At 39.6% G+C, this 24,546-nt stretch overlaps 3 protein-coding genes across 5 annotated transcripts in view; 2 read left to right on the forward strand and 1 right to left on the reverse strand.

Annotated features, from left to right (window-relative positions):
- The window catches only part of LOC103469703 (inactive rhomboid protein 2), a 51,891-nt gene extending 38,651 nt beyond the window's left edge, over positions 1 to 13,240 (forward strand). Inside the window, exons 6-18 of one of the 2 annotated variants that reach the window (XM_017304256.1) lie at positions 272 to 403; positions 499 to 599; positions 1,528 to 1,740; positions 2,516 to 2,627; positions 2,744 to 2,818; positions 3,788 to 3,949; positions 4,803 to 4,882; positions 4,971 to 5,034; positions 5,146 to 5,240; positions 5,639 to 5,714; positions 6,508 to 6,608; positions 7,618 to 7,771; positions 12,196 to 13,240. In XM_017304256.1, coding sequence (XP_017159745.1) covers positions 272 to 403; positions 499 to 599; positions 1,528 to 1,740; positions 2,516 to 2,627; positions 2,744 to 2,818; positions 3,788 to 3,949; positions 4,803 to 4,882; positions 4,971 to 5,034; positions 5,146 to 5,240; positions 5,639 to 5,714; positions 6,508 to 6,608; positions 7,618 to 7,771; positions 12,196 to 12,627 — 1,797 coding nt within the window. In that variant the 3' untranslated portion in view covers positions 12,628 to 13,240. The remainder of the gene's footprint in view (positions 1 to 271; positions 404 to 498; positions 600 to 1,527; positions 1,741 to 2,515; positions 2,628 to 2,743; positions 2,819 to 3,787; positions 3,950 to 4,802; positions 4,883 to 4,970; positions 5,035 to 5,145; positions 5,241 to 5,638; positions 5,715 to 6,507; positions 6,609 to 7,617; positions 7,772 to 12,195) is intronic. The other variant, XM_017304297.1, reaches the window with a different exon arrangement.
- Positions 13,241 to 18,361: 5,121 nt separating this feature from the next.
- aanat1 (arylalkylamine N-acetyltransferase 1) lies at positions 18,362 to 22,574 on the reverse strand. The gene is made up of 3 exons (XM_008417553.2): positions 21,416 to 22,574; positions 20,355 to 20,509; positions 18,362 to 19,134 (listed from the first exon to the last, which is right to left on the reverse strand). The coding sequence occupies exons 1-3, from the start codon at positions 21,564 to 21,566 to the stop codon at positions 18,829 to 18,831; spliced, it is 612 nt and encodes a 203-aa protein (XP_008415775.1). The 5' UTR covers positions 21,567 to 22,574; the 3' UTR covers positions 18,362 to 18,828.
- A 614-nt stretch (positions 22,575 to 23,188) lies between these two features.
- Positions 23,189 to 24,546, forward strand: part of ube2o (ubiquitin conjugating enzyme E2 O) — a 47,016-nt gene continuing 45,658 nt past the window's right edge. For both annotated transcript variants that reach the window (XM_008417519.2, XM_008417529.2), the window contains exon 1: positions 23,189 to 23,732. In XM_008417519.2, the coding sequence (XP_008415741.1) occupies positions 23,289 to 23,732 (444 nt within the window). In that variant the 5' untranslated portion in view covers positions 23,189 to 23,288. The remainder of the gene's footprint in view (positions 23,733 to 24,546) is intronic.

Here is a 24,546-nt window from a genome sequence, read left to right on the forward strand (position 1 = left end):
TTTTATTATTGTTTCGATTATTTATTTTGGATGTTTTAAAATGTCTCCCAGTTCCAGAGTTAGGTGGTCTTTAGAAACTAAAGTTTGATTTTTTTTTTTCTTCTTTTGTGTGTGTTGTTTTGCCTTTAACATTATTTTACTTGAAAATGGTCTCAAAATGACAATATTATTATTTATCGCATTAATTTCTGGGTCAGTTTATCATCTAGAAAAGTTTGCACCAGCCCGTTGTGCATCATCAGACTCGTTTCGTGGCGTTTTTCCTCTTCAGGGTCGCAGCGGCTTGGCGGATTCGCACGGCACGCGCGGCTTCCCCAGGAGGAGCTTCATCCAGAACAACTGGATGGACGAGGACACTGTGGATTCAGCAGACACCACCTCCGCATCGCTTTTCTTCAGCAAGGTCAGCAGCGGCCGTCCCAAACACTCCGTTTGCCATCAGTTTCTGGAGTCGGCTTTGTAGCTTCTTGTCTGATCTTTTCTCGCCCTGCGGTCCAGGACGTGCAGGTTGATGCTGAGATGTACTCCATGGCGGACGACGTGTTTGAATCACCTCCCATGTCGGCCTCTCCCGCATCCACAAAGAAGTTCCCCAGCCTGTGAGTTAGCAGCCAAATCCAACGAAATCTAAACCAAACCTTCTCAGGCCGAGGACGACTTACCTGAAATTACCCCCGTAAAAACACAGCATCTTAATAGACACAAGCTGAAATTAAAATCTGAGTCTCACAGTCTTTGTTCCTCCTAAGAAGAAGGATGGGGCTGTTTTGTAAATGTGACATGCCTCAATAAAACCAATTTGTTTTGAGTTATTTACAGACTCTGAAAGTTTGGATTCTAAGCCTACAATATATTGCACAGACAACTTGACATGCTTCTTAAAGAAAGGAGGAATAATAATAAGTAAAAAGCATTTTTTTTTCTAAAAGAAATGTATCAAGTTACAAAAGTCACAAAAGTTCACCACAATACATAAAAAAATAAATAAAATTAAGAATCATATGACCAGTTCCTGCATATTTGATTATCTAGGAGCCAATACTTTTAAGGTAGTAGACATTATTAATATTATTTTTTTTTATTATTGTGATATATAACAAATATAGGTGTCAGAAATGGGTGTAAAGGAAAGACAATAACAGAGAGAAAGAAGAGAAATAGGAAAAGGGTCCAGTGTGGTACTTGGATATTTGTAGCGTTGTAGAAAATTATTATTATTTTTAAAGACTTGTACGTTTTTACACTGGCTGGTATTTTATTCCAATTGTGAGAAGCTTTCACTGAAAATGAGTTCTGGCGTCTAAATGCTGACGTAACCTGATTGAAAACAGATCAGAGAGGTGACAACTCAGTCACTTCCTTGAGCTAAAGGTTAGAGAGATGGATACAAATTACAGTACCGGTAATTTTTAAAGGTGGTTGCAGTTTAACGTGCAAAAAACATGCAGTTCCTTTTCGAAATTTTACACAAATAAAAGCCAAGTCCTTCAGTGTTTTAATCTGAGTATTTTCTCTGCCTGTTTGCAGTAAGGACGTCTCTGTGAAGACCCCCATCGCAGCGCCTGAAAAGGGTCTCCCGCCTCGCGGCCGCCGCATCGCTTCCCAGGTGAAGCATTTTGCGTTTGACAAAAAGAAGCGTGACTACGGCATGGGAGTGGTGGGCAAATGGTTGAACCGAAACTACCGACGCAGTCTTAGCAGCAATGTCCAGAAGCAGCTGGAGGATTTCCACAGCCACAGGTCAGAAGACCACGCAGAGTTACTGCAAACCAAATGATTATCTGCACACGAGAATCAGTTTACTGACACAAACTTAGACTGTTTTGTTAGCAATGCTAGTAAAATAAATTAGATTTTACTGCAGCAGCAGAATCTGATACTGGAAGGTAGAAACATTTTAAACAATTTGTTTAAAAAAAACAACACAAATAAAGCTAAGGCCTTGGAAAAAGATGAATTTGTCTATTTGGTGCACCGTCTACTTCAGCTTCCTCAACATCTGATTCACTGGAAATGGTTAGAAAATAACCAATTCTTGTGTCGCATCATAATTATACCCCAAAGAAACAAATAGTCAACAATTATAAGTTCCTAGAAGTTGTAATGTACTTAAATTAAATAAAATGTGTTTTATTTATTTTAGCTGCAGTAGATGTGCAACTGGTGTTTATTTTAAAACCGTTTTCTAAATCAGGATTTATTGTCTCATCAAACTAAATGTTTGATTTTTCAGTGTGAAATTATGGCACTATAATCATATATCTTTATTTAGGTATTTCTTTTTGCATATCTTCCAACTAATTAATCAACATTTTTAGAGCTTAGAGAGAGAAACCTAACTTGATAAAATCAGAATTTTGCAGAGAGATTATTAAATAACATTAGTTCTTTGCTGGTTTGTTGTAATTTCCTTCTGTAATGTGACATTTAAAATGACTGAAACTACAATTTTCACCATTTTAATCTCTTTCAGTTGCCTTTAAGTGATTTGAGACTTGCTGTCATGTATTTCCAGGCCCTACTTTACCTACTGGATAACATTTGTCCATGTTATTATCACTCTGCTGGCCTGCTGCACGTATGGTTTTGCCCCTGTGGGGTTTTCACAGCGCTCCAAAACTGAACTAGTGAGTGAATTTTCTTTTTCTCCAAACCACTGGGAGTAAGCTGTGCTTTAAAACGTTATTCAGTGCAATAAAAACCTTTATTTTGGCTAATTGTGGCACTCTGTCGCCCTCTACAGGTGCTGAAGAACAAAGGCATTTATGAAAGCGTGAAGTTTATCCAACAGGAGAACTTCTGGATCGGACCGAGCTCTGTGAGTCCGCTGCTTTACTGTGCATGGTTTTCACTCCACACCCAGGATGCATTTGATCTTTACAGTTATTAAAATACGAGCATCCGCTGCCTGAGATAACTTTCCTGTCCAGTGTGATGTAGTCACTGTTAAATGAGATATTTTTGTTCTAACGCAGGTTTCCACATGATCATTTCTCACCATGTTTTCCCTCAAAGCTGAGAAAACAATGTTAAAATAGTGGTTTGGTTTTGTCTCCTGAGTTCTGCATTTTTCTAATGTTCTGCTAAAAACTAGTGATGTTGCTAAGAATATTTGTTTATTGCTACAGCAGCTGGGGATGTTTTTTATTTTCACACAACTGGCAAATGCTACCCAAATCCTACTTTTCACGACAATCTGAAAGGCATAATTTCCATCTTTTCCTCCATAAAAATAATATCTGTTTGTGTTGCTTATAATGTTAATTAAATTGGATACACATCTGACTTTTTTCAAAGCATCTGCAGTCTGAACTTTTGTCATTGGGGTGAGAAATGCTTCATAAATCATTCTAACTGTAGACGTAAATTATAATTAATCAATTCTTATCAATTCTCCAAGAAAGATCATTGCTGTAGTAGTTGTGCTTTCCTTTTATTAGCTTTCTTTTTGTTATGATCTTGTGACGACACTATCGGCTCCCTCAGCTGAATAAATGTCGATATTGATCCATGATCGGCTTCATCCATTATTACTTTAGTAAACAGTTTGGTTCTGTGTGAAGTTTTTCTCCTGAACACTTTGGGGATGCAAACCACTCACACAGAAATCTGATTGTGATCGCATTGAATTGAAAGTTATGAACAGCCACGCAAAAAAACAAAAATCTGATTTCAGCAAAACATCTGGATTTACTATGTAGACTCATACATAGTCTATGAGTCTACATAGTAAATCTCTGAGTTTCTTCATTTATTGAACTTTACGATGTTTCGTTTTGTCTTCCAGGACGATCTAATCCACCTGGGGGCAAAGTTCTCGCCCTGCATGCGGCAGGACAAACAGATAGTCCGGATGATCCAGAAAGACAAAGATCTGGAAAGGGAATCTGGATGTTGCATTCAGAATGATAACTCTGGATGCGTGCAGACGCTCAGGGCCGACTGCTCGGTATTTTATTCAACATTTTCCACACAGTTTCTCTGCTGTGATGCTCTGATCTGAAACACTGATTTACCTTCATCAAATTACCACATGTGGTAGATCAGGTGGTGCAACTAGCAGAAATTATTTTATTTCAGTTGGTAAATTACTGGACAGTTATAGTTTTAAGGTATTCTGTGTTACATATACAGATCTGGAAAAAAAATAAGAGACCACTTAGTATGATCAGTTTCTCTGATTTTACTTTTTATAGGTTTATGTTTGAGTAAAATGAACTTTGTTGTTTTTATTCTATGAACTACTGACAACATGTCTCTGAAACTCCGAGCAAAAATGTAGTATTTATTTGCAGAAAATGAGAAATGGTTGAAATAACAAAGAAGATGCAGTGCTTTCAGACCTCGAATAATGCAAAGAAAATAAGTTTATATTCATTTTGAAACAACAAAACTAATGTTTTAACTTAAGAAGAGTTCAGAAATCAGTATTTGGTGAAAAAAACAGGTTTTCAATGTGGTTCAGTTAATTTTTTATTTTTGTAATTTTTTTTTTTTACTCCAATAATAATCGCAAGTTGCAGCCAAATATATTTGAAGGAAATTAATTGCTCTAGATTTTATTTTGGGGTGTCAGAGTTAAAGATTCTAAATCCTAATGCAATATTTTTAGATTTTCTTGTACAAAATCTCAAAAGCAATATGAGCACCACGTTATGTTGCTCCGTCATGCAAGATAAAGCCAACAAATTGCACCAAAGTTGCTGTTTGTCACTTTCCACAGTGTGTAAATTTTTTAGAGTTTTATCCTGTGAAGAGTTGAAAACTCTGTAGTAGTTAAACGTTTGAATCATTTCATGCAGGAGACGCTGGCCACCTTCACGAAGCGGAATAATGGCACTACGGACCGGTCTTCTGGAGCCGTCTGCCATCAGGATCCCAGGTGAGGGCAGAAAATGTTTCCGCTGCGACTGACGTATAAAAACACGAAATGCTGGTTGACTGAAAATCTCATCTGTTGCGTTGATAAGATTGTGCGAGGAGCCGGCCTCGTCTTTTCCTCACGTATGGCCAGAGGACATCACCAGGTGGCCGGTGAGCAAACGCACCGATAGTTATGAAATGGCCTCACCCTGTTTAATTTAAAGTAAAGTTCTTTAAGGGTTTCAGAGGAAATATTAAACGTCTGATAATTTCCTTTGGCAGGTCTGCACCCATCCCAGAAAGTTCAACAGCACAGGCCTCAAACACATGGACTGCACCATTAAAGGTCGACCCTGCTGCATAAGCACTAAGGGCAGGTGGGAATTTTGGCTTGATTTCTGCTCTGACTGTGTTGTTCTTTCAGCAAATGGCCTTTTTTTAGGTCTGTGTGCTCCAGTTAATGACTAATTGATTACTAAGTTAGTTGACGATTATTTGAATAATCAATCAATCATGATTAATCGTTCAAAACTGCTCCAAAGTGATTTAAACCTTGTTTATTCTCAAATATCTGCACAGTCTTATAAAAATAATTAACAGCATTGACTCTTTACAAGTGGTTTCATCCATACATCCATTTATTTCCTTGCTTATCGTTTGTTAATTAAATAAAATCAAAACAGATCTCCAGTCTATGGTGGCCATTTTTAATGTGTGAAAATATACCAAACTGTGTTTTTTGTGCACCTCTACGTTTTGTCCGTCCCTGCTGTAGATGTGAGATCACAACCAGAGAGTACTGCACTTTCATGCATGGTTACTTCCATGAGGAGGCCACGCTCTGCTCACAGGTACTTTGTGTGTGTGTGTGTGTGTGTGTGTGTGTGTGTGTGTGTGTGTGTGTGTGTGTGTGTGTGTGTGTGTGTGTGTGTGCATGCGTGAACATGAGAAATGTGGCTCCTGGTTAAAAGGGCAGTGGGATAATCATTCTGGCACCTGCTCAGACTCGTGCGCCCCGTTAAACGTCTCGCTACTCGCAAAGTCAAATACAAGACGAGCCTAATGGCTCCCGAAGCTCGTCTTTAGAAATGGCGATGTTAACTACAACTCTCTTAACACTGAGGCACTTTGTAGATCAAATATAATACGTATTCCTGTGGTTTGTGGCTCCCATTAAATGTGTCAGCTTGAACCCGGCAGTGTTTAAGGAGGAAAGTCCCTGCTGACTCTCCATCTCCTCTCGTCTCAAAACTAGAGCTTTCACCCATTTTCCAGAACGTGGACGTATCCGCTCCCTTTATTAGTGTTGGTTGAGCTTTTCCAGGCGATGAAATGATCATTGTACTTAACCATAAAGTTAGTTTCTTTGCTTTTTTTTGTCACTTTTGGAGTACTGAAAGCAGTTTAAACTTGAACCTAATATCTAGTTCCATTCTCAGCAGAATTGTTAAATCCACAAACATTGGAGAGTTTTTAAGCCTGAATAGGTGTGTCGACTTTGACTAGGACTTAGTTTGGGTGGGAAAAAATAACTTTAACAAAGGGGCAATCACTTTCTCCCACAAGGCNGTGTGTGTGTGTGTGTGTGTGTGTGGCCTGTTTCTCTGTGTGATAGTTTTGTTTCTGATCACTGCTCTGTCGCAGGTCCACTGTCTGGCTGATGTCTGCGGTTTGCTGCCCTTTCTGAATCCAGACGTTCCCGATCAGTTCTACCGGCTGTGGCTTTCCCTCTTCCTCCATGCTGGGTGCGAATCAAGCAGACCACCGACGACCTCTCGCAAAATAAAACGACTTGTTTGATTTATGGAAGCTAAACCGGGACATACTATGCAAAATTCACATTTTGAATGTCTGTTATACTTCCTTTTGTGAATCTATTGCTTCTAAAAACAACCCAAAAAAAAAAAAAAAACACCACCACCCATCTGGTTTTTGGCAATAAGTTAACGATTTTTGGTGACTGAAAAATGAGCTCCAGAAAAAACCTCCAGAATGTAAAGTCATAAATCATCAGTGCACTGTTACCTAGCAACCATAACAAATTCCAGCCCGTTACTTAGCAACCAAAGTGGGGCTCCACCATGTTTCTTCAGCTGGTTTTACCGCTGTATGCGCTGTACAATGGCTGTTGTTCACTTTCCATCCAGAAACTACTTGCTGCATTCTTGTTGGTTGTGCAGGAGGCTCCACTTGTGCTTTTCAAAGATGTATAGTTGCATATGTGCGCATTTATTTGCAGCCATTTTCACATGCGAGTGTAAACGTTGAGTTGGGGGCGTGGTCAGCATCAGCTAATTGAATTTAAAGTGACAAGAAGCTCAAAATAGGCAGAACTGATCAGACTAAAATCTCATTAGCTGGAACATGTTTTGTAAAACCCATGAAGTGATCCTAATCTGTTAAAGGAAGCATAATATGTCACCTTTTAAAGATCCTTTTGAATTTAGAATGTATCGTCTCACCTTATCGTGTGTTTTACAAACAAGACGAGACTTTTGAGTCATTTCGTACAGATAATCCTTCTACTTAAATATTGAGGATATTTCTGGACTCTGGCCGAATTAAAGAGGTGAGCAGTTCACTCACATGAGCTCCATAATACTCAGAGCACAAGGGAAATCCCTCACGTTCACGTTTACCCATTTTAATTTGAACAAACGGAGCAAAAGAGCTTAGTGATTTGAGTGATTTGAGCAAGCACAGCACACTTTCTTTCTAACAGATTCCTCTGTGTGTGTGTATGTGTGTGTTCAGGCTCTTTCACTGTGTCGTGTCCGTGGTGTTCCAGATGACTGTACTCAGAGACCTGGAGAAGCTGGCAGGTTGGGCCCGCATCTCCATCATCTACATCTTCAGTGGCATCACCGGAAACCTGGCCTCTGCCTTGTTCCTCCCCTACAGAGCCGAGGTGAGCCCTCCGTGTGAATTCATGTGGTCACACAAACCTGACGGTAAAAACGCATCAGCAGCTGCGTTTCCATTACAAACGTGTGCAAAACTTTGTTGATGTTCCACTAATGTTGCATAAACACAATTATTGTGGCGTTTTTAATGAATAAGAAACGCAATTAAAATCAAGTGTGAATAAGTTTGTTCACATGATAATTAGTTAAAAAACATGCAGCGCCATCAGTCTCCCACTACTTCCCGTCAGCTTCTTCTTCATGGCTTGCCGCAGTGGCAGCATTCGGCTGCTGGTCATGTGACTTGTGTGATGCATAAAAAGTGTTTCCTTTGCAAAATAAACCAATTTTGTTGAAACCATCTCATCCTAGCGGCAAAATGTAAAAAAAAGAAAATCCGATCAATTGTAATTGAACTTCCTGTTTCACGATGTCTCTTGAAGAATGCAAATTGAAGAAATTTGATGTTAAACAGTCACATTTGCTCCTTTCCTTATGTTTTTTGCAATATCACTTTGAGATATTCTGAGAGATTTGCTTGTGCTGTTTGGTGTCAAAAGGTTTGTTAGTTACGTCCTGTAATAACTTGGATTAACTCATTACGACGTTCATGATGAAACTACATGAGATTTCCCCTTTCAGAGTGTCTGGTCAGGTGAGCTGAAGGAAAGGAGAAGCCGTTCTGTTAGTTCACAAGATTAAAACGTGAGAGAAAGTGTCACAGACTCAGCCATGGCTACGTCTCTGGATAAGTAGATTTCCTCATTAGTGATACCAGTTATTGTCCCGTAAAAGGGGAAAAACATAAAATATTAATAAAATTGGCATGTAGAGAAATTACGGGGTTTTTACCCACATGTGAGGTTGGAAAGCCCACTTTTCTTATTAAGAGATTAGCCTAATGCCTTTGTGTGAGCTAACAAAGGCCACTGCCTCAGTGCTTGGTGAATGGGATTACTTTTTCAGTTTAAATAAAAACAATTGTAGCAAAGTCCGGCCTTGTCTGGGCTCCATCAGCGCCACACGTGTCGATGAAGAAGAAGTTAATCCTGAGACTTGTTCTCTCTCTGATGCTGTTCAACTTAAACATGGCTTAAATTAAAAACAATAACATGTCATTTTATCGATTCTGTAAGATGGTGCCGTGTGACATTCAGTGACACGAGAGCCGGAAACCTTGGCACCCAACTCTCCTCATCCCTGACCGTCCCGCAGCAGGTCTTTAAATACCAGCAGCGACCCGCGGAAGCACATGCAACACACGACACATGCCGGTCAATCCACTTAAAGAGGCGCTTTAAGTGGATTATACTGTCAGCGTTAAGTCATGGAGCCTTATCGAAAAATAACGCAAACAGCAACACTTAGGTTGGAAGGAGAGAGAGTTTAGATTTGTCAAGGATAGGAACTTGAAATGGATTGTAACATTGCTCCGTTCTTGTTTTAAACTAGAGATAGAGAAGCATCTATGCCAGTTATCTGTGTTTTAATTATTACAGTAAATAATGCTAAACTGAATGCCCTCCGTTACTACTTTGTGACTTTTTCACCCCAAAACTATCAAACTTTTGCCACTTATATATGTGGAGCTAATTCAGACACATATCCGATCGTTTTCGGTGTCAGCAGTCTGAACGGTCATGACACCGACCACTTTTACATCATCGATGTGAGAAATGCGTCACAATTCTGCATCAGCAGAAACCAAATGCGTTAAATCAGAATGTAAATAATGGTGGAAAATTATAATGTTGAAAAATCTAAACGTATAGAGCATCACATCACACTGTAAAACATTTGAGTTGTATTTTGTTGTTTTCCGTCTTCTACTCTTTAAGTCAAATAAATTTAAAGTTTTAGATTTTGAACCTAAATGTGAGTTTGTGAAAGATCTTGAATTAATAAAAATTAACACAACCTACCAGTAAGTTGTTAATTTTTATTAATTACAGCAGTAAGTTATGTTAATTTTTCTTAATTTAATACATTAATAAAAATTAACACAACTTACAGCAGTAAGTTCCTGACAAGCTTTAAGTTCAAAGGTTGAACTCCAGTCTTGATTCTTGAGCATTTTTGACCAGCAAAATACAAGTATTAGCAGTAGCTTTATTATAGTTTTTCATAGTTTATGTATTAAATTATGAGGGTCCCTGTGATTCTGGTGCCTTAATCCCTTAATTTTTTTGGTAATGTAGAATTTTTTAAAATTAAACTACAATAAAAAACGTTAAAGAAATAAGGATGTAGGATTTCCTTTTTTTAAATAATGCAATAATCGAGGTATTTTAGGTGCACAACTCTTTATTGCTGCATAATTCCTTGACTCCTACTGCAGAAAGTCATAAAAGTAGTTTTATTTTTGTGTAAATAACTGATGCTTAAGCTCTTTTAATTCCCAGAGTTTATTAATGACATTTAAAACATGGATGCATGCATTTGGAAAATGGCCAATTTTGCGCCTAATCCTGCTTCTGTTTACCAAAGCGAGTTCTTATTCAGTCAGTGTTCCAGTTTGATGTGTAGTGAAAACACGTTGAGCAACGCTGTGTGGAAACAGTCGCCCGGAAGTGGAGATTATAGTTGTTGTCTCTGGCCAGGAGGAATTAGAAAGAGGACGTTCTGTTCACCTGGTTGGTTAGTTATTCTCTGCAGCGCCTCGACTCGGCTCCAGAAACAGGATTCATCCTCAAAAGTGGCAACAAATGAAAGTCTGGTCAACAATCTGAGCAAATTTTGACTTTTGTTCAAAATTTGGGTTGGGTTGAACTGCATCTTTTACTCCGAAACCTGTTTTTTGGCGTCTGGTAAATGAGCCGCTTCAAAAACCTCCTGATTGTTTAGTCACATTCAACAGGCACTGTTACCTAGCAACCCCAGCGGAACTCTGCCCATTACCTAGCAACCCAGGCTGAGATCCAGCACGTTTGGTCAGCTGGTTTTTACTGCTGTATGCGCTGTACAATGGCTGCTGTAAAAGGACAACTGTTTTGTTGTTGGCTTCCCATCCAGAAACCACTTGCTGCATATTCGTTGGTTGTGCAGGAGGCTCTAGTAATGCTTTTCAAAGATGTACAACAACTTTTTGCAGCCATTTTTATCTGCTAGTGTAAATGCAGAGTTTGGTGGCGTGGCCAGCAGCTGCTTATTTGGATTTAAAGTGGCAGGACGCCCTAAAACAGCTAATAGCCATAACTGACCAGACTAAAATCTCATTATTTAAGAATAATTTTGTGCGGAAAATATGACGAAGATGTTTTGTAAAGCCCATCAATCTATCCTAACCGGTTAAGTCACCTTCAATCATGTAACCTGTGTGAAGATGCACTTCACACCAACTCAGCTTTTTGGATATCTTTGTGGAATAACATTAAAAGGTGAATCAGTTCAACTCAGTTTATTTGCAGAGCGTCAATTCACAGCTAACGTCGTCTTTAAGCACCTAAAAAAAATAAGAATTTCAATTCAATCACACACACATTCCAATTAATTCTAGTTATTAAACAGGTCATTAGTCTCAGCTTATTATCCAGATCGGTTTAAAAAGTTTTTATCCAAGACTTGCAGAAATCTCACATTGACATTAAAGCAAAAAATATATAATTTCCTCCCAAGCATAAAAATATCCTGTGAAGTGATTGTTAGTTTAAGGAAAATTAAGTTTCAGCCTAAACTTAACTCTGAAGCAGTAGCTTAGCTAGCATTTTATCAACAGTGACTCCATTCCGGCCGCTGACTGTGAATGACCTTTGCCCTCTGTGAGTGGATCATGTCTTTCCATGTGTCTGCGACGTGTGGGTGGAGTGCCGCGTCCTTTTTTAGGCTGCTGGTGTTTAATGTGTTCACAGATCACCCGTCTGATTAGCCAGCTGACCAGGCCAAACTGAGCGCTGACGTCACGTTAATCTGCTCACCGTTCCTGCCTGACCCATTCTGCAGCTCCATCCCAGAACTGTATCTATAACTGAGGCACACTCTGCAGTGTTGCAAAGCGAACTACGATCAGTATCATTTTTAAGATGCATTTATTTCATAAGTATGTCGCTTTTCTTGATCAGAAAAGAAAAGAGTCTTTGGAAACAGTTCCTGTTTGACTGCTGCAACTAATTTTCAGGAAAAGAAAAGAATGACGTATTTTTTTTTTATTTTTTTTTACAGATAATACCTGATTCTAGCGACTTTTCTCCAAGTTCAGTTTGCTTAATGAACTTAAGATACTGTCTTAAGAAGTTAAATAAAAAAGTAAGAAGCTCTGATTCAGCTTAACTTGTGGATTATTTCTTTAACTCGGGTCTCACAGCCGTACAGCTGCAGGTGCCACTGATGCTCTGTGTGGTTTTACCCAGAAAAAAAAAAAAAAATTTCTACCAGTTAAAGCATGTTGAGCTAAAACTGGACTGAACTTTTCGTTATTTCTCTCTCCGTACAGGTGGGTCCAGCAGGCTCCCAGTTTGGACTCCTTGCCTGCCTCTTCGTCGAGCTTTTCCAAGGCTGGCAGATGCTGGAAAAGCCGTGGAACGCCTTCCTCAAGCTCCTGGGCGTCGTGCTCTTCCTCTTCCTGTGTGGCCTCCTGCCGTGGATCGACAACATCGCCCACATCTTCGGCTTCATAGGGGGCCTGCTGCTCTCCTTCGCCATCCTGCCCTACGTCACCTTCGGCACCTTCGACAAATACCGCAAGCGGATCCTGATCGTTGTGTCGCTGGTTTTCTACGTCGGGCTCTTCTCCTCCCTCGTGGTTTGGTTTTACGTTTACCCCATCAACCTCCACTGGCTGGAGCATCTCACCTGCCTCCCCTTCACAAGCAAGTTTTGTGAAAAGTATGACATAGACCACAATATCAACGACGTGGAGCACTAATCTTCGGGCCTTCTCTCTGCTTTGAGGTAGTTTGCTTCCAGGTCTTCTGTTTTGTTTTTGTTTTATGACAATCAAAGAGTTTTTATCTGAAAACTGGAAGCTTCCCCTCTCGCCAATCTGCTGACTCTCTTCGAACTCACTCCAGTCCTCAGGCAGGTTTGACATGATCCGATCCGGGTTTTTCATTTGTTCTCAAGCAAATAGCTCATCAGAATCAAGAAAATACAGTTTGATGGAGGTTTGAGCCAACAGAGAAGATGGGAGCGTCTCCAGTCTGCAACTACCGTCCCTTTAAGTCTCCTTAGAGGAATATTAAATTCATCAGGTTTCAACACTACAGAAGCAGTCAGTGGTTCTGCTTTTCCTCTTATAAAGTAAAACAATTTTTTTTAAAGATTTCTTTTTGCTCATTGTATGAATGCAGAATGGAGAATGCTCCGATGGCGTCCAGGGGTAAAGGGCTAGTTCACTTTTTTTTGGGAGGATTTCTGCATTTCTTTTTGAAACTCATTTTAGCTTTAAACCATATGAAGATCAAAGCGTCAGTAGTGTCAGAATGCATTGATAAAACAACCCAACAAACTTAAAATATTAATAAAAATCTGTCTCTGTATTCAATTAGTACTTCTTTGAGTTAAATAACGTTGAACGCCTTTTCACATGCATGTAATTTGATAATATACAGATAAAAACATCTTTGATTTGATTGATGAAGTCGGCCACCGATCATTATCGGCCGACTTCCTTGAAAAAGTGTATGATTGGTGATCGCCGATCACGGTTTCTTGTTGCCGATCACCTGTATCCAGTGGCGCAACTACACATTATTCAGGTGGATGCGAAAACATAAATCGGCGCCCCCACTCCCCCCCCGAGGCGACGATACGTGAAGGGTAAAACTCGCTTCATTTACCTCGTTATGTGTGCGAGGTGAAGGAGCGTAAGGCGCGCTGAAGTGTTTGGGAAAACATCATCGGCGCGCCGCCCCCTCCAGGCGGGGTTTTGGCGCCCCCTCTGGTGTTGCGCCCCTATGCGTTGCATGCACTGCATACCCACTTTTTGTGCCACTGCCTGTATCTCATTCGCAGCCTGAAGCTGTCTCATCTGCCCTTCACACTGCGCAAGCAGTAAATGGACAGATCGATCGATCGATCTCTATCTATCTAACGAAGTGAACCAGCATTAATCAGCTAGCCAATAAGAAACAACCAATCAGAACCAGCATTAATCAGCTAGCCATGCTACCAGGAAGGATTGTTTATTTTGATGCTGCCTGCATTTGACTTTGAGTGAATGTTTCCTTTTTTACTTGACATTATTTGATAAAGGCAGATTTATTTGACTCCTGTATAATTGATGGCACTGAGAGCCTTACTATTAAATATTATTTTACTGATTGCAGGAGTTTCAGTTATCCTTTTGACTGAGCAGCTTCTGTATTGTGCCTGCAAGTATTTTGCATGTTTTATGCCTAAATTAGGTGAATTTATTGCTAGATAATTTTTTTATTTTTGTCAGATCACATAGTGGCATTTATACCTAAAGCAAAAACTAAACAATCAATTCAGGTGATCGGCAAAGATCGGTGATCGGCAGAGATCGGCCTCATTGGTGATCGTTATTGGAATCGGCAGCGGAAAACCTGGTTGGAGCATCCCTAAGTTGTATTTAAGCACACAACTATTGGAGGTTCTTTCTACATGTCTAAAAAATTTATGCTGGGCCAGATTTGGTACATAAATGTATCCATCTTGTTTTTTTTTACATGTATTGGGGGATCCTTGAACCCTTTATTAAATTGCTCTTATTGTTTCAAAAAGGGTAAATTTACAGGTTTTCACCTGTAAATAAGGTGAAAATTTACAGGTTTTCACCTGTAAATTTTTCGTATACCACCTAAAAAGCGGTTCTCTTCTCTGCAAGAGTATTCAAACTCCTCCACCAACAGCCTTTTATTCCACCATCCAACACTACGTAGCATTTAATTCAGAACAAGGGGGAAAATGTGTAGTTTTAATATTGTTTATAAGCATCCAAGAAGCATGTCATGGAGTTGTTTTTAGATCCCTTTATTCTATGCCCACAAATAAAAAGCCATTTTTCTGCAGAGTTCATTTAATTAAAAGGGGAAGTATTCTTTTTTGTTGTTGTTTTTTTTACTTTATATCATGTCATAATGTTACCGACCAGGAGAAAAGTACCTGTAGGGTTTCTTTGATTTGTTTTTTCCTTTAATCTCCTGGCAGCCATTCAGGGGTGATTAAAACTGGAGAAACTCTGAAATAGCCCCTTTCCCACCTGCTGGATCTGAAAAAGCTCACTTATTGAATGCAGACTTCATCATCGTAAACCTTCCTAACGGTATGCTCCATGTATTACTCTAAATATGCAGCTGGAATAGTTGGTCTGAAACCTCTTCCTGCCTTAAACCAACAGAGACGCCTCACTAACCGTGGATTTATTCATCTTAAAGGCAAACTGTGGCTCCCTTACCAAAGTGACTTCACCTGCTGCTTTTTCATGCTGCCACTAACATTTTGGCCCCATAAAATGTCCACAAACGCCTCTGGTTATATTTATTTCAGGATTAAACTCTGCATAGCTTTTCTTTTTTGTCTAATCAAAGTATTTTTTGAGGTAAGATGGTTGGTCTGTTTCGCCTTCTTTACACTCCAAAACACAAAGTTTTACCAAGTAATTTTAGTCTGGTTTATAGTACAAATATTTTAGCACACTTGAAAATACAAAATTAACACCAATATTGTGATATTTTGTGGTAACGCTAAAAATTACTGTTTTTTTTTCTTCTTCAGGTAACTGTACGGCTCTGAGTGCATGGCAAATCATTAATATCACCAATATACTCTTAAAAAATCCTATTTTAAATAGTCTTTAGGACGCCACTTAATGAAGTGTGATTTAAACTGCACATAGTAACTTTTTAAATCATATTTTCAAATTTACTAATATTTATTGGTGCTCTTGTAAAAATTATTTCCAATAAGTGTCAGTTTTGTTTTATTTTTAACATCATTAATTAAAATCAATAGGCAATAAATCAAATTTTCCCTTATAAATTATAAACGATACAGTAAATTCCCAATATGAGTTTTTCGAGTTTTAATGAAAAATTACCTATAAGTGAAGTAATCTGCCACCACAGCTAGATATTTTAACTCATAATATTCCCATATTGTGAGTTTCATCAATATTGAGGAATTATTTCTAACTAAAAAGTTACTTGTAAGTTAGTTCTGTCTCATTTCAAGTGTACTAAGATATTTTCCCTGAAGCTGGACTAAAGATCCTTGGTGGTATTCAGTGTTTTTCCGTCCCAGCTTCTTGCCCTGATCGATCAATGTTGCTGTTTTATCGGCTCCCTGACAATGTGAGCAAGGTCTGGGTAAAAACCCTGACAAGTGAAACATTTCTAACAGCATCTGACTGTATTTTAAGTATTTGGCTAAAAAGTGTCGGCCTGCAGCTGCTTGAAAAGCTGCAGTAATGTTGAGGAGGATTATGTGGGTTTTGTTAATTACAGTAGTCGGTGAGACTGGGTCACTGATCAGCTGGTATTTATGAGAAAACGAGTCATAAACCTGGTTAAATAGAATTTTTTTTGTTGTTTAGGAAGCCTCCTTACTGTGCCTTTGGATATTTGAGCATGTCAACCATGATGAATGCAAGCTGCACTTCCTCTGCTGTTTTATGTCAGGACCAAATCATTTACTGTTTTTTTTTTTCTATTTATTTGAGGGGGAAAAGGGAATGTTTCGATTAAACCTAAGGTGATGGCCTTGACACTGTTCTGTTTTGCTTCACTTTTGATAAATCTGTAAGAAATGTTCATTTTAAAGAAGCCATGTTAAAATAAACAACACTTAGATATACTTGACTCTGTTTTTTTTCTTATAACCTCTTCACTATCTATTATGGCTGAAATAATCCAATTAATCATGATAAACTGATTGAAATAATTGCCAATTTAATCAGTTAACTAAAAAAATATTTTTAAAAATCTGGTACCTTTTGCTATTCAGTTACTTAGTTAATCAAAAAATACAATCAGCCTTACACTGTATAGATAAGTTTTCCAATTTTTGCAGTCAGAATAATCAATAATTACTAAAATAATTTCTCATTTACCATATCAATATAATCCAAACCTTTTACTGAAAATCAGCTTTCGTGGAGATTCAGAACTGCTCAGATCTTACTATTTAAATCCACATTGTTGTGAAAAATATTCCTCTTTTGCAGATGTCTTCTAATTTTGCTACATCTACATGTTTCACAATATCAAACTAATTTTTACCCCTTAAATTTCCTATTTTCACCCGAAACGGCGTGCTAGTGGAAGTTCTGATAAAAACGTTGACAAATTGACATTTTCATATATAAACATTTCCACACAAGAAAACAAATTCAGAAAAGTCAGAAAATAAAGCCTTTATACTTTAAAAATAAAACTGTACAACAAAAACATTCAACCCCTGAGGATTTAGGAGGCAAATTGGGTGACATCTTACAAGGAAAAATACACATTTCTTCCATTTTTGCGGTTCTGTGATTATATAATTCTTGTTTGTAAGAGTTGAGATCTGTTTTTATACACCGTGTTCACAGCTGATGGGCAAACAGATTGTCGGGATGTTTGCGAACAGGAACACCAATGTGTTAAAGAAAAGCAAAACACAATCAGATCCGTAACAACACATTGATAGCTGATTTCACTCATCCATAATTCATCATACATTCATCATACAATTTAACTTCATTACGTTGGCAATGTACTTATGCTGTTACAATACTGACGTTACATTTTACAGCTCACCTGTTACAGATTTGTTGAATGTTTTATCTGAAATGTTACAACTAATACAAAAGATTATGTAATTTAAGAGTCTGACATAACTTTTGAGTTTATTTATTCTGTGGGGAAAAGTAACAATAAAATAGTTTTTAACCAACTCCACATTGGGTGGTTGGTTACAATGAGCGAGGCGTTTACTGTAAGGCTTTTTCCACGTTTTTTTCACAAGTGCCAGCAAATTTGTTCTCATCTATAAAAGTATAAACCTCTTAATGTGGCTTCAAACACCCAGCATCCAGCATTTATGTTTTGGTTTCCAAAGTCTGAACTACAGCTGGGAGATATAGCTGAAAAACATGTAACGGTTTCATATCTTTCTATCAATAATTATTGATTCGTTTTTGTTTTAAATATCTGAAATACTGCCAAACTGATGACGCGACCTTTTCTGTTTTATCCAGTTTTCACTCCACGCCATTTTTTTTAAGCAGTTGTGAGGCACAGTGGAGAAACCTTAAACCAGGGGTGTCAAACTCCAGTCCTCGAGGGCCGGTGTCCTGCAACTTTTAGAAGTGCCTCTGCTGCACCACACCTGAATAGAATAATTAGGTCATTAGCAAGGCTCTGGAGAACTGAGGAGGTAATTAAGCCATTTGATTCAGGTGTTTTGTACCTGTGGCACATCTAAAAACTGCAGGACAGCGGCCCTTCAGGACTGGAGTTTGACACCCCTGCCTTAAACTGTTGCTGCTTACTCCACAAGTTGTTGCTAGGTAACCAGAGGGAGCTGCTAGGCAACCAAAGAGTGAGCGAGTGAGTTGATTCTACCAACTTTGCTTAGCTAGCTGTTAGAGGTTGAGTGGCTAAAACCTTTCCTCTGCTTACATCCCCCAGAATGATGTGCAAAAACTCAACTGGATGTAAAATCTATTGATATTGATCACTTGTCTATCATATCTATTTTTATTGTTGTTTTGCCCAGTCGTAGTTTGAACTATAACAAACCATTTAGAACAAGGACTGGATGAAAGAAAAGGCAGCTTGCAGTTCGTTAAGTGTCCGGCATTGTCTTTCAAAACACACAATGTTTCGTTTTTCAAAGTTTCATGAAGTTGCCGCTCGCACTCTTTGCTCCAATGGCAACTTCTCTCTCTTCAGCACAAATTTTGACGGTTTCCAGCCAACAAGAACGTATCCAACAGTTGCTGAAAGCTGGAGGTCAGCTCTTTGTTTACAGCTTCGCGAAGGCTCTCTTCTCACCGGCTGCTGAACATTTTTCACTCAGAGATTAGACAAATCCCTGCTCCACTCACATGCCTCCACTACGCGAGGCTTAAGGAGTGTCAATGCATCCTGTTTTTGGAAACGTTAAACCAAAGTCCCATCCTTCAGCATCCACTGTTGCGCCGCATAAAGGAGTGGCCCCTGACTGGGTAGAACATCTCGATGAAGTTGAGGGGTCCCACGGTGATCTCAGCGGGGCCCAAAGCCTTGAACCCTGACTTCTGGTAGAAGGGAACCAGAAAGTCCTCGCACATCAGGACAGCGCGTCGCACGTAGGGCAGACAGCGGAGGTACTGCAGGTAGCGCCACATCAGAATAGAGCCCTTCCCCTGCTGCCTGAAGGTCCGGTGGACGGCGAGGACGTGGATATGGACCGTGGCTCCATGAGGCTTATGGAGAGTCAAAGCATCCTGGAGAACAGAGAGACAACAGGAGACATGTAGGATTATGTAAGTAAGAGAGAGTCAGCCTCCCTCCAAACTGCCAACATGAGTTACCCTTCCACTAATTTTTAACTCTGTCTGCTTTGGTTACTACTGATGAAACTCAAAGCATCTCCTTTTCCTGTCTTTTTATTTGTACTAATCAGGGCAAATATCACTACCAGGACTGGAATGATTGATCAGATTACTGGTGATGAATACATAGTTCCAACAAGTCTGAACCAGAACCGCCATCTTGGTAGGCAAGCTCAAAGCATAGATGGACCATGGCTTCGACACCAACAGAAAGACCATATTGACACTCTTGCCCAATGTGCAGGAGAAAGACATATCAACAAAATCTGTGTTGTCAGAATCAACCCATATGAAACAGATAATGGAAACATGTCAAACGATGTGGACAAGCTACTTCTGATCTACCCTGACATTGTTCATTAGTGAACCCAAAGAGTTTTTACACCATGGAGGAGCTTCACGTCCTGAAGTCCATCGACGCATATAATCAGTGTTTCAACGGTTTTGTAAAGGACGTATGAATTCTTCATGTGAATAACAAGGCTCTAGCGACTGGCAGAGTCAGTACATACAGGCTACATGCCAGTCTTAGCTAGCAGATAAAACCTACATTTGCTGAGCTAATTTTGCTAGTTCAGTAGTAAGTACTACAATAAATACCCCTGATATTTATCATAGTATTACACAGTCTTCAAAAATGTTAATAGTTGTAGTGTAGTTATATTGCAAGTTAGATAGGAATGGGGTGAGAAAAATCAGAAACTCCTACAAAGAAAGAAAAAAAAAAAGTCTAACCCACGTGTTAAATAATTGCATTTTTGTTATGACATCACTTCTGTGATTTGTGTTTGACTTTAATTTATCCAATTTAATTAACGTTTTTTTCTCTCACATTGCTTTGTTCTTTGTTCTCTTTGCTAATTTAATTGGATATTTTGTAGATCAAAACTTCTGTTTGGTAGGAAATAATGGTTGTTTTGTATGAACAAATTGGTGAATATATATATATATATATATATATATATATATATATATATACAAATAATTTAAAAAAATCTGTGTCTCCAGAAATATTTCAGTTCACAATCACTATAAACGCCCTCCATAAATAAATCTGTTACTCGTTTTCCCGGTCAGGTAGCCACTCTCGGCGCGCTTATCTCCGGTCTCACCATGGTTAGCCTCTCCTGGTCCCACAGAGAGCCGATGATGAACGCCACCAGCCGTCCCTCCTCGAACCAGCCGAGAGAAAGCTCGGGACACAGCGTGAGGAAGTGACGCACCTCGTCCAGGTGGAGCGGGCATTCTCCGGACACTGAGATGAAGGCTGTTAGGTGAAAAACAATGGAAGAGAATCTTGAGTGAGTTTTTAAACGTTAAATCTATTCCACCTCGAATGCGCCGTTCCTTGGCAACCACTTCCTCACGTGCCGTTCCTTGGCAACCACTCACTTTAGTTTAAGAAGCTTAGCTTGCTAGCAAGCGTGACTCTAGCATTAGCGCTGTGGCTAAACCTGGAGATAAAGTTAAAAAGTCTTGCTCCGACAACTCAAACTTTTTCAACCACAAATCTTAGAATATTTCTGAACTTTTACTGAGCTTAGATGTCAGGATTAAGGTCCGAATGTCTGTTTTTTTTTTAAAAAAAGCTGCAGTATGTAACTTTTATAATATGTCTTGACGGTTTGAGAGAGACATTCTGTGAAAAAGTGCCTTTATCTCCTCCCTGTGGTCCTACCGCCACCTGCTGATTTACACTGCTCAGAAACCAATCAGAGACAGGAAGGGGGTCTTAGAATTGTCAATCATCTTTGTGTATATGCTGCTCACGCCCTTCCCCTTGCTTTCTGTTACATTAAAATTTCTTCCTCATAATGGAGCCTGTCATCAGGTTAGTTAGCAGATAAACTGCGGATAAACAGTTTTTGTGTAACAATTAGCACATTGAGCAGCTTGTGCATGTGCTTTTTTTTTTGGCTGAAATGGAATAATCTTTTTATATCTGCAATATGCCGTTGTACAAATACATTTTGCAAGAGTAAAAGGTGTTACAATCAACCACGGTCCACTCCAAGTTTAAATTACTAACATTTATTACTCCAAGAATGCCTCTTTTTGACTACATGTATGAAAGCATATAGTTGGAGTGTGCAGTAATTGTGATCTACTGGTTGAATTAGATAGCAACGGCAACCTTAGCGCTGAGACTCTCCAAGTCAAAAGCTCGTTTTACCTTCTCTTTCTATCTCGAACACGCTGATCGCGTCCTCCGGACTCAGGGAGCGGAACTCGCTGGCCGGCAGCGTGTGGCGGCGGCCCTGCGGCACCGGGGAGCGCACGTGGTGCAGCGGCTTCATGAACGGCAGTGCGCCCAGCACGGACATCCCTCCTGTCCCGTTTGTCTTCAGAAGCAGGCAGGTTAAAGACACTGATAATACCACTTGTAACTGTTTTATTCGCGTCCACTCGTGAACAGCAGCTTCGCAGATAAGTTTCCTCGACGCGCTGCCGGACTCGTGCGTAAAGACTGAGCTGGACGCGACGCGCCGGGAGGATTTATATTGGTGCGCAGGGGCGGCCGCTTCTAATCCCGGGGTGAGCTGGAAGCCCAAAGCCTCCTTTCCTGGCGAGCAGGTTGAACAATAAACATATTTACCCGGGCTAAGCGGGGCCAATCGTGTGTTTATAATGATCCTTATGCGTCAGAGTTAGATTCCTGGATCATGAGTTGCAGTATCTAATTAAGCTTTTTTATCTATTAAAGATGTGACCCTGGGTCACAGCAGGACAGCAGATATGTGCATTAATCCTTCAGAGGGATAAACTGTATTTTTCCCCATCAATTTCGTGACACAAAACCCTCCGATTTCATCTCAGCTGGTCTTGCCTAATTGGGAGCTCTGCAGGACTTAATTACATGATCTTATTTTTCTGTAGGAGACTTTCAGTCAGCTGAATGTTGCTCCGTTAAGCTCCGTTTATGTTAAATTCCCTGCTTTATTTTCCAGTTCTGTAAGAGGATTACAGGATGTGTAGGAGTTTGTTTGTCACCTCATCAGCATTAAATGCACTGATCGTTATGGACAAACATTATTTATGTAAGATGTGGCAAATCCCGAACTTTACAGCGGGGGCCCTGATAGGTTCATTCAGAAAACGAGGTCAAAAGAAAAGTGTGTCATTATGCAAGCAAAGATCTAAAATAATAATAATTATGTATATGAAAAAGAATATTTCATCACTGTAGCTGATGCTAATGCTTCACTGTGCTCCTGGAAATTTAATTATATTCTATCAAACACCTATTGTTGCTTCAAACTACGAGACAATTTAGCCCTTTTTTAATAGAGTCCATTTTACGGCTACTTTTTAAATATCTTTTCCTCCAGGGAAACGTCGTCAATTTGAATTGTTTACTGAATAATTTGTGAAATGTCAGTAGTTATTTTTGAATAATTTTAATATTGAATAATTATTATTATTCAAAAATAATTATTCAACATTTTTTGAATAACTGTAATATTATTCAAAAATAAAATTGTTTTTTTAATTGTCTGAGCACATGCATTCTTCTACATATTTTCAAGCACAATAAAATGCGTAAAAATACACAATGCATACTAAGAAATTCAAAGGAGAAAAACGAATAAATGCAAAAAGTATATAAAGGAATAAATACATCAAGTTGGTGCACTTCTTTTATTTCATGTTAAAGAATCTTAAATTATTTGTCAACATTTTGTACACAATATAAGTTTTTGATACATAGAAACAGTTATAGATTGCTTTATATCCATATATATTTAAATATTAAAAATATAATTGACTCCTGTAAATTTATTGGGGAGTGTCTGTTTTGGCGAGCTCTAAATTTCTCCTTAAAATAGCAGCGATGTTGACTTTCAAAATTATTGTCCTCAAATTTGTGTTTAAGGGCGCCTCTTAGTGGTGGCACATGGTACTGCGTGGTGACGCGCCTAACCGCTACATACCACGTATCCCCTCCGTCGCTACGTAAACACGTGCACCTCACTGCTTCCAGTTTCAGCCCTTTCACTTCACCGTCATCCTCGCGCTACTTACATCACTCCTTGACAACAGCAGCGATGGCGGAGCCCGTAGCATCGGATGCGGCGACAGCACCAACGGACGAAACGCGCACGGCTGCATCCCCGACACCCGGCCTTTCTCCCGCACCGAGCCCGGGTTCGGAACCTCCATCCATGGCTCTGTCTCCCACGGCAGACGGCTCGCAGCGGCTGCTGTTTTCCCACGACCTGGTCTCCGGACGGTATCGCGGCTCAGTCCGGTACGGCATCGTTCGGATGATTCACGGGGAGGAGGATTTTAACTCAGATTCGGACCTCGACGATGGCGGAGGGAGAGGCGGCGGTGGTGGTGGGGGCGGCGGCGCAGGAGGAGGAGGACGAGTCCCGTGTGGTTCGGATACTGAAAGTGCCGTGGACACCCCGAGTCGGCCTCTCGGAAGGGGGTTTGTCCGCGTGCAGTGGTACCCCGAAGGAGCCAAGCAGGACATCAGAGAGACAAAGGTACCACCGGCTTTTGTTTTAACTGCTTACATTGACAACGGGTGTCTGTTCCAGCCTGACTACGATGCTGCTCAACACTAACGCGTTTGTTTTTGAGTTTTTGCTGGAGATAAATCTGCACAGAAGTCAGTCAGGGATAAGGTTCCCCCCTAATCTGCCTGGAACTACAAACCTAGCTCGCTAATTGGCTAGCATCTAAGCACACAAGCTAGCTAGCAGGCTAGCTGCCTATCTCTCAGCTAAATAGGGCTGTTCTATCTCACAGTTTTCATTTTGCTAAGCTAAATGTATTCAGTCAACAGTCGACTTTGTGCAGGTGTCCATGTTTCAGCAGGTGTCCAGCTTGTAAAATCACACATATTGATTATTTCATCCTGATTCTGGAGTTCCTCAGCTGGGTGTGACCAGGCTATCTAGCAGTTACTAATCAAACGCTAACTTTGGTTGAATGGACTGACAGTCCTGAACCAACACCACACAGAGACAAATTAGTGTTGACATGAAAAAATGCTTGTTAGTGGTGTTCTGTTACGAAATGATTTGGTTGTTTACATATCTGTAGATTCCTTGGTAGCCAAGCATGACTATGGACTCTGGATGAATCTGGAAAATAATGCACCAATCTATTAATCAGTTGATCCATGTCTTGGTTTACTGGTTTATTGTCAAAGATGGATACAAAGTAGACGTAGCAAATTCTGGTATTTTAAAGACTAAAATAAAATCAATAATACAAAATAAATAACATAATTACATAATGCCAAATGAATATTTAAATGTTACAACAGGGTGAAGTACTTCCATTTACAATATA

This window comes from Poecilia reticulata, linkage group LG1, assembly GCF_000633615.1.
Source record: "Poecilia reticulata strain Guanapo linkage group LG1, Guppy_female_1.0+MT, whole genome shotgun sequence".
Taxonomy (NCBI): Eukaryota; Metazoa; Chordata; class Actinopteri; order Cyprinodontiformes; family Poeciliidae; genus Poecilia; species Poecilia reticulata.

Bases quoted from the DNA above. Each gene is read 5' to 3' on its own strand.
- aanat1 (XM_008417553.2), bottom strand. From the start codon at position 21,566: ATGTCCGTGCTGGGCGCACTGCCGTTCATGAAGCCGCTGCACCACGTG. The intron at 20,510-21,415 runs GTAAAACGAGCT...TTCACCTAACAG, and splicing joins GTTCGAGATAGAAAGAGAAG to CCTTCATCTCAGTGTCCGGA. The intron at 19,135-20,354 runs GTGAGACCGGAG...TCTGTTCTCCAG, and splicing joins ACCAGGAGAGGCTAACCATG to GATGCTTTGACTCTCCATAA.